This window comes from Triticum aestivum, chromosome 3B, assembly GCF_018294505.1.
Source record: "Triticum aestivum cultivar Chinese Spring chromosome 3B, IWGSC CS RefSeq v2.1, whole genome shotgun sequence".
Classification (NCBI taxonomy): Eukaryota; Viridiplantae; Streptophyta; class Magnoliopsida; order Poales; family Poaceae; genus Triticum; species Triticum aestivum.
This window is the reverse complement of record NC_057801.1, coordinates 154,012,129-154,020,865: the sequence shown is the minus strand read 5'-3', so window position 1 is coordinate 154,020,865 and position 8,737 is coordinate 154,012,129. Positions and strand designations below refer to the sequence as shown.

At 46.9% G+C, this 8,737-nt stretch overlaps 2 protein-coding genes across 3 annotated transcripts; both read left to right on the top strand.

The window, feature by feature from the left end:
- Positions 1–2,218: 2,218 nt before the first annotated feature.
- On the top strand, positions 2,219–3,478 carry LOC123065088 (cold and drought-regulated protein CORA). Of its 2 annotated transcripts, none has more exons than XM_044488454.1 (3): positions 2,219–2,348; positions 2,559–2,988; positions 3,082–3,478. In XM_044488454.1, the coding sequence occupies exons 2-3, from the start codon at positions 2,568–2,570 to the stop codon at positions 3,189–3,191; spliced, it is 531 nt and encodes a 176-aa protein (XP_044344389.1). In that variant the 5' UTR covers positions 2,219–2,348; positions 2,559–2,567; the 3' UTR covers positions 3,192–3,478. The 2 variants fall into 2 exon arrangements, with proteins under 2 accessions (XP_044344389.1, XP_044344390.1); XM_044488455.1 differs by having other exon boundaries at positions 2,266–2,472.
- Positions 3,479–6,065: 2,587 nt separating this feature from the next.
- Positions 6,066–7,279, top strand: LOC123065087 (abscisic acid and environmental stress-inducible protein). The gene is made up of 3 exons (XM_044488453.1): positions 6,066–6,211; positions 6,313–6,736; positions 6,822–7,279. The coding sequence occupies exons 2-3, from the start codon at positions 6,322–6,324 to the stop codon at positions 6,935–6,937; spliced, it is 531 nt and encodes a 176-aa protein (XP_044344388.1). The 5' UTR covers positions 6,066–6,211; positions 6,313–6,321; the 3' UTR covers positions 6,938–7,279.
- The last annotated feature ends 1,458 nt before the right edge of the window (positions 7,280–8,737 follow it).

Sequence of the window (8,737 nt, the reverse complement as noted above, 5' to 3'; positions counted from 1 at the left end):
TTTCTTTCACATATTTAACAAGAGGAATTTTGCTCACTTTAACTGAAGCAACTTCGAGAACACCTTCAGAGCCAACAACATCCGACCACGGAGACATTCTCACAATAGCACCACGCGATTTAAGTGTCATATGTTCAACGTATAAAGTCATTTCCACCTCTCTAGCATTAGGAAATCTCATAACATACTGATTAGGACCAATCAGCCGAGCAACACAACACCAACCAGCCCCAACATAAGTACACAATTCATGTTCTACCTCTCTACCAGTAGCAGATCCCTTAGTAATAGTAATGGCTATGCTACTAGACCGGTCTTTGATTTGCTTAACAGTATTGTAATCATGAACATAGTAGAATCCCTGACCTCTAGACTGGAAAACACACACGACAGACGTGCATTTTCATTGTAAAAAATCAGTGCAAATAACAGAGATCCATTCTTGTTGCAACATTGACAGAAAGTTTGCGGTCACTTTGTCGTGTAATGGCCAACAATGTTGTAGATTTGACATACCTGAGGATTCTTGTTGTGATTATTGATGAGGGTGACTTCCCAGGTTGACGTTGAGTATTCTTGTTGCCTCCAACATCGGCAAGTGGATGGGTCGCTTCACCCTCATTGCTCCTGCCACTGCATATCGATCTGACGAATCTCGACAGTTTCATCCCATCTATTGTTACTACTATTCGCAGGTCGAGATAAAGCGCTTGAGGGGGAATTGCTATGCTACGGATGTTGGGGCTTATAGGGAGCCCGGAGAGAGATGTGCAAAGTTGTTTGAAAATAAGGTGGTGATTGATAAGGACTCGAAAGGAAATTAAAGGAAGAAATAAAACCTGACATGGAATTTTGGTGTGAGTGGGAGACATTGTTTTCTCTCTTGGTGAGTATTCTTGTTGTGATTTTGGTGAAGGCAGGTGGATCTCGCCCTTAAGGAGGCCGGGGTGACTTCCCAGGTTGACGGTGAGTATTCTTGCCGCCTCCAGCATCGGCAAGCGGATGGATGACTTTTTTGTTAGGGAACTTCGGTGGGCAAGGCCAGCCTGAACTCATTTTATTGAATTTTGTTTTACAGAGTATTTACAAAGAAGGCGAAAGGGGGAAAGGGAAAAATAAAACGCTAGGAACTAAGCTACATCTAGGCTGGACAACATAATCCCCTAGTCAACCAGAGTTTGTTTCGGGGCCTCATTAGCACATCTGCTTGACCAAAAGAAGATGTGTGTTGCTAGGTCTCAGTCGACTGAGTGTTAACCAAGTCTCGGTCAAGTGATATAGTATGTAAGAAGAAGAAAAACTGAAAATAATTTTTTGTATGAATCTCCATGCCAAATCAAAGGAAGATAGCATCGACTGAGACATAATGAAATCTCAGTCGAGCGAGACTTAGCAAAACTGAAAGAAGATTTCTTGGGCTGCATGACGGAGAACAGTTCCCAATGATTACACCTCGTTCTTGAAAATTTTGGCGTTCCTCCTTTTATGATTATAGTGTTGCAGATCTTGCATGTAAGCTATGGATTTCGTTGTTCATGGATGGTTGCGCAATCAGCAGGATCAATGTTTAGGGAGTCGACAACCGTCCAGGCCTCGAAGACCGTTGGGCAGTGTAATAGCATGTGAGAAGTTGATTCAGTTTCCGAGCAAAACGGGCAGGAGTCAGAGTCTGACAGACTTCTTTGGAATTGATGCTCGTGCCACTGCAGATCGGTCTGACGAATCTCAACATTTTTCTCCCATCTATTGTTACTACTGTTCGCAGATTGAGACAAAGCGCTGGATGGGGGTTGCTATGCTATGTATGTTGGGGCCTCCATAGAGCTCGGAGAGAGACGCACATAATTTTTTGAAAACAAGGTAGTGACTGATAAGGACTCGAAAGGAAATTAAAGGAAGAAATGAAACCTGACATAGAATTTTGGTGTGAGTGGGAGACAATGTTTCCTCTTTTACAAAAAAAAAAGAACTTGAGTGGAAGACAAATGCGAGAACCAAAAAGCACGTACGGAATCAGGTGTAACACGCACGGCCAGATCTGGCAGTGACACTGCACCCATTTGAATCGTCAAATATAGTAAAAAAGGAATCCAACCTATCAATATTGGAAGAGAGCATACGAATCGAACCTGATCATCAACCTAGTGCCCGCAGATGCAAGGCCTAGTGCAGATTCCGCGCTCGGCCAAAAGCGCGTGGTTACACGTCGAAAGCCACTCCGATCGATTATAAAAGGGGACGCAGGCCACACAGTTTTCGGCAGCACCGAGCTCGAGCTAAGATCAAACACAAGGCATCGAGCCGTCTTGCCTTTTAGCATCATCTTAGCGTGTGTGCTGCTAATCCTCGTAAGTGATCACGAGTGATCTCTTATAATTTTTCGCCGCGCTTTTACAAGCCTGCAGCTCGTCAATAAATTTTCGCCGCGCTTTTACTTCCAAAGGCATTATCGTCTTGAATTTGTGGATTCTGGTTGTGCTTACTGTTCATTGTGATTATAACTGGAGCTGACAAAGTACCAAGGGCTGATCGTTAATGAGTTTACCTTTTGCTGGTAGTTTTCAAGCATGGGTGGAGGCCACGACATGCACGGCAGCCCCAACGGCGGCGTGAAGGGCTTCGTGTCCAGCCTCGTCGGCGGCGGCAAAGGCCACGGCTACGGGTCATCATACGGCCAGGGGCACGGCTACGGCGGCGGCCATGTACAGGGCTACCAGCAGGGATACGGCGGGCATGGACAGAGCTACGAGCACGGTTACGGCGGACATGCGCAGCACGGACACGGCGGCTACGAGCATGGGTATGGCGGCGGGCATGTGCAGCAGGGACACGGGCACGGGTACGGCGGACACGGGCAGCAGCACGGATACGGCGGCGGCCACGCGCAGCTCGGGTACCCTCCCGCTGCCGGCGCCTACCCTCCGCACGGGGGCTACCAGGCGCACGGCTACGCGCCGGCGGCCTACCCTTCTCACGGGGCGCACCAGGGTAACTAACTTTTATGTCTTTGCACCTTCATCATGCATGAATCAAAGTCTGAGACGTACGGGACACATAAAACGTGCGCATACGTGGGTGCAGGTCACATGGGATCGTACCACACCGGGCATGGCGGCGGGCACCACCACGGCGGCAAGTACCACGGCGGCAAGTACAACGGCGGCAAGCACGGCAGTAAGTGGATCAGGTGAAGTGGCGCGCGTGGCAGCGCGTACGTGCGTACGTGCGCGCCTCCATGGCATGCCTTAGTTGATCATTAACCATGCTCTCCGTATACTACCTAAATAAGGGCGACGCATGGTGTGTGACACTATGTAGCTTTCCTTTCAGCTGGTAATGATGTGTGTGGTGACCTAATAAGTCTGTGTGTGGCTTAGTACGAAAAATTTGTGTTTGCTGTACTGATGAAATACAAGGAATATGTACCACCGTGCTCGGCCTGTGTGTACTGATGCATCAAATATAACTTCCTATCGAATGTTCGCTTTTATTTAGGGTATGGGGCCATTTGTGCTGCTCCGGTAGGAGAACAAAGCAGCAGAGGGTGTGGAAATTTGTGAGGGGAAAGGGATGAGGAAGAAAGGTTAACAAAGTACTACTGCCTTCGATTTATTTTCTCAACTTAAGAAAAATCTTGTACCATGGTGCAATTTTTTTTCAGAACCTCGCCGGAGGGCGGGGAGCTCCCACCTTGCATTTAGAAGAAGCATAATTTGTCTCGTTAATGAAGGAAGCCAGGCCTACAAACTACATAAAGGAACAGTTAATTAAGAAAAAACGATGAAACCAACACAAAGCTGACAAGCAATCAAGGCGCATCATCCGAGCCGGATACAAGTATGCCTAGGCCCAACACCGTCAGAAACACCGCACACCTAACCAAATGAAGCTCCCGACCTCAAGACAATGCTTGCAACCATATGTGTACTTGAGCTTAACCTTATGAAGAACTTGATCAAGCATTTACCTCTACCAAGAAACAAATTGGCTGGATCATCATATGCGTGAGTGGCTTCTTGTACATCTATAGGTAAAATTTCATTTTCTCTTGCACATCCTCACTTCTTGGATGTCGCGCCTTTAAGAAAATCTCTGAAAGCTTCAGCCCACTTAAATTCAGTGCCCTTGGAAGCCGGGACGTTGTAGTTTTTGTTTTCCTTATCCACACGTCCACTACGCCTTTAGGCACAATTAGAGTCCGCTTTAATTTGTGCATGAACCGGTGCATCGAGCAAGAAGCGTGGCACAGTGTAATGGGACTGAAGCTGCTCAAGAAATCATCCAACAAGGTTGATGATGTCTGGCATTGCGGCTCGCAAATGTCATCAAGCGACTCATTGGACTCAGAAGTCATCATGCTGTGAGGGTCACCTGACGTTGTCAAACCTCTCCAACTAATCTAACAAGCAAAGCCGCTTGTGTCAGCTCCATGCCATTGCTTGAAGACACAATCTACCATAACTTGCTCCTCCACACCTTGAATCATCATCTCAGCCAAGACAAGATGCAAAGCATGATACACATCCTCAGACTGTGCCAGCGTACACTGGCGGAGCTTAGTGTAGACCAAGGGGGGCCATGCCCCCCCTTTAATTTTGGCATTCAGTGAAGTGCATGCTAGCTTTTAGGCCCAATTATTTTTTCAACAAGTGATTAGCCCCTCCTAACCTACTAATTTGTTTCCCTTGAGTCATGACCCCCTCTTAAATTTTGCTCAAGCTCCACCACTGCCATCGTAGCTAGTAACTCAGAGGTGCCACCGCTAACACTTACCTTGCTGATATCCTTAGCACCCGCAACAAGAAGATGTGCAGATTCCTCGTGCTCACACTAGGAAGGGGAGGGAGCAGTGGAGGGAGCCAAGAACACTGAGGGAGAACAAACTTGCTATCGAAGTCGTCCAACTGCTCCAAAAGGCATGCGACCCAAGTTGTCCAGTCCTGGATAGCAGCCACCATGTCACAAAGCGGCTGAACAACCTTGCCCAAACGAGAGACAAACACAGCCCGTAACTCAACGCGTAGAGTCTCCACCTGTATTGTAAGGAGAGGTTGTAGCAACCCCAAAACAACGGTAGCCATGCCGGGATCAGTCACAGAGCCTCCAGATCATGCACGGTAAGATGAACAACAACTGAAGTCCACAAGCATTGTTGTCGCTGTTGAGGGGCTGGAGGAAAGCGGCTGCACTCGCCAAGCAAGCATGTCTCATGATCGACATGGAGGCGAGTAGGAGCGTTGATGAGGAGCTTGACTAGTTGGTAAGGACAACGGGTAGTTACATTCTCGATCGCGAGGGCAGCGACAACCCAAGCACCAGACAAGATCACGACAGACAATGATGAAGTGGTCCGGCGCCTAGCAGTGAAGGATAGGCCGAACTCCACTTGAAGGTGAGGCAGAGTCTAGTCTCCTTCCTGCGAGGAAGATTGGGTGCCTTCTGCAGCCTCGGGCGATGCCATCATGATGGCATGACAAGATCACTCCATGATATGGATGACAAAGAAAGGGCTCAATAAGAAGGTAAGCTCATCCTTAGTTGTCGTAAGTGAGTCGATTGATGGTGACTAGCAGTATATCATGATTGGTTACCAAAATGTTAAGGTCGATGGCGTGGCAGGAGGTGAGATAAGAACGTGCCAAGTTAGGTCACCACGCCGTGGATGTTAGGGTCGGGGGTGGGGGGGGGGGATAGTCATCGAGAGAGTGCAAAAATGGGGTGGAGGGGGGGGGGGTGGGGAGGTGTCGGGAGAGTTGCAAAATGTTAGAAATGGCGATGAATAAGAATTCCATAAGAAAAAATAGGGACATAAATATTGTTGTGAGTGGGCAAAGACAAAAAAATAGGGACATAAATATTGTTGTGAGTGGGAGGGAGATAAATTCCAAAACCGAAAAGCACGGATGGATCAGGTGCTGTGACACACTGCACCCATGCTAACCGTCTAATAAGAGAAAGAACGAATCTAACCTTTCGATCTTTTCGAAGAGAGCATACGGATCGAACCTGATCGCCAAATTGTTAAATAGGAGTATATTGAAAACGAATCTAAACTAACGTGCGTGGTTCACGCGGGTGGTACGCGTCGCCGAATCAGGCCGCGCGAGTATAAAATGGGTCGCACTCCCGACAGTTCTTGAGCAGCAACGAGCTAGATCAAACACAGATCACCGAGCTATCATCTGTCCGTGTGTGCTAGCTGCTAATTCTCGTAAGTGATCACGAGTCGTTTCATATACATTTTGTTCGCTTTAAATCGTCAATAGTAAATGGATTGAAAAGCAGTATCTTCTTATATCTGTTGGTAACTAGTAATCGATCATGGGTGGAGGCCACGACATGCACGGCGGCCACAACGGCGGCGTGAAGGGCTTCGTGAACGGCGGGAAAGGCCACGGCTACGGATCGTCATACGGCCAGGGGCACGGCTACGGCGGTGGCCATGTACAGGGCTACCAGCAGGGCTACGGCGGCCATGGCCAGAGCTACGAGCACGGGTACGGCGGCCATGCTCAGCACGGGCACGGCGCCTACGAGCACGGGTACGGCGGCGGACATGCGCAGCACGGCCATGGCCACGGGCACGGGTACGGCGGACACGTGCAGCAGCACGGATACGGCGGCGGCCACGCGCAGCTCGGGTACCCTCCTGCTGCCGGTGCCTACCCTCCGCACGGCGGATACCAGGCGCACGGCTACGCGCCGGCGGCCTACCCCTCCCACGGGGCGCACCACGGTAATACGCACCTTCATTCATCAACTGTCAAGTATGTTTGAGACGCTGGGGACGTCATAAAACGTGGGAGCATGCGTGGGTGCAGGTCACATGGGATCGTACCACACCGGGCATGGCGGCGGGCACCACCACGGCGGCAAGTACCACGGCGGCAAGCACGGCGGCAAGTACCATGGCGGCAAGCACGGCAGTAGGTGGTGAAGTACTGAAGTGGCTAGCTGCAGCCATTGCTCGCGCGCTCTACGACGTCCACGTACCTGCGCCCCCCCATGGCCAGTTACGCTGGCGTATCTCCATCATCTGCCTTAGTTGATTCAGCATGCTCTGTTGTAGCGACGAATAATGTCTTACATTATTGGAACGAAGGGAGTATATTATATATTGTATTACCAAAATAAAGAGCTACGCGTGCATGGGCATAATGTGTGATATGTAATGATCTGTGTACCCTAAAAAAAAGTAATGATCTGTGTGGTGACGTAAGTCTGTCGGGCATGGCTCAATAGGAGTACTAAATAAACGAAATTGCTAATTTTCAGTCCACTGAGAATAATTGGCCTCTAGTCTAATTTTTTTTGCCGTCCGATCGCGCGCGAAGATGCGTGCACTGTTGTCACCCTGGTTCCATCATTCCCTCACCGGGCCTATGTTTTCCCGTTCCTTTTCTCGGCCGCCCATTAAGATTCTCCATGTCTTTGTCTATTCGTTTTTATATTTTAAAGTTCATCTTCCTTTTTTATGCCAATTAGTAAGATGCCTGTGCGTTGCAAGAAACATCAAAATGCATTATTTAGAATGGTATGTGGGGGTCATATCATGTGTAAAAAATATTAAAATCTGTTTCCCACATATTCATTCTGATCCTGAACTCATTGGGCATTTGATTGAATAGTAAATGCAGGCAAACCAACAAAAGAAAACCATTTTTTGGAAACAAACACGTTTGAGTGTGCAAGCTGCATGCAGAACTTCGTGAAGAAATAACATACATGGTGCTTTGCAAAAACAAATACTCAAAAAAATTTAACAGTTTTGCTAAAGCACATCTAGATATGCCCTAAATATTGCACATCTAAATCCTATGTCATTGATTTTACATGAAGATTCGTGCAAGCATTTTCATTAGTCTTTTTTTTGTCTTTCTACTTTTATTAGGTCATTCAGATGTGCAATAAGTAGAGCACATCTAGATGTGCCCTAAATAGACCCAAACTTTAAAATAGTTTCGTGAGTATTCGTTTTGTTTATTTTCTAGATCACCATCAATGTTATTTTTCACGAAATGTTGCACACGGTCTAAACAGTTCAAAATGTTTGTTGCCCAAACATTAAATTTTTGAATTTATTGCTACTATGTGAGCTCGGGAACTAAGTTCATGCCCCATCTTTCTTGTGTTGTTTCCACAGCAATGGGTAAAAAATTAGGAGGAACCTAGAGTTAGAGTATTGTAGACAAGGTCACTATTGATTCTCTAGCCCCTTCACTTCCTTATCCGTCTCCACTCCAGCGCTATAAGAAAACAAGACTTCCCCTAAAAAAAGACTTTGCGCGACTTTCTCTCCGGTAAAAGCTTCACCCTCAATTATGCTTTTTGTTCTATAGTTGCAGTCCAACGTCTCCTATCTATTCTTTGTCAACTCCTCTAGATATTTGCAGCTGTGCATCAAGCATCTAAGTTAGCATGAATAGTTATAACATATATAGAAATATAATTTCTAATGATGGCCATATGTGGTACTCCCTCACTAAATCAGCAATTATTAATACTTACCTCTTTAGCTTTGCTCTCTATTTCCAACAACACTTACTCTCGACCTTGTGTTGCCATGCCACAAATCATATATACATGTAGTGTGAATTAGTAACAATTCTTGTTTTCACAAACAGATGATTAATATGTATCCAAAAATTTGTATACATATGAAGATTACTAATTCAAAAAGGATGAATATATGATCTTTCAATAGAAGTTCTACAAATCACTGAAATTGAGGTTCTCC

What these genes read in the sequence shown, in the direction of transcription:
- LOC123065088 (XM_044488454.1), top strand. Translation starts at nt 2,568, where the DNA reads ATGGGTGGAGGCCACGACATGCACGGCAGCCCCAACGGCGGCGTGAAG. An exon ending in TTCTCACGGGGCGCACCAGG is followed by an intron (nt 2,989 to 3,081) that starts GTAACTAACTTT and finishes ACGTGGGTGCAG; the next exon opens with GTCACATGGGATCGTACCAC.
- LOC123065087 (XM_044488453.1), top strand. Translation starts at nt 6,322, where the DNA reads ATGGGTGGAGGCCACGACATGCACGGCGGCCACAACGGCGGCGTGAAG. An exon ending in CTCCCACGGGGCGCACCACG is followed by an intron (nt 6,737 to 6,821) that starts GTAATACGCACC and finishes GCGTGGGTGCAG; the next exon opens with GTCACATGGGATCGTACCAC.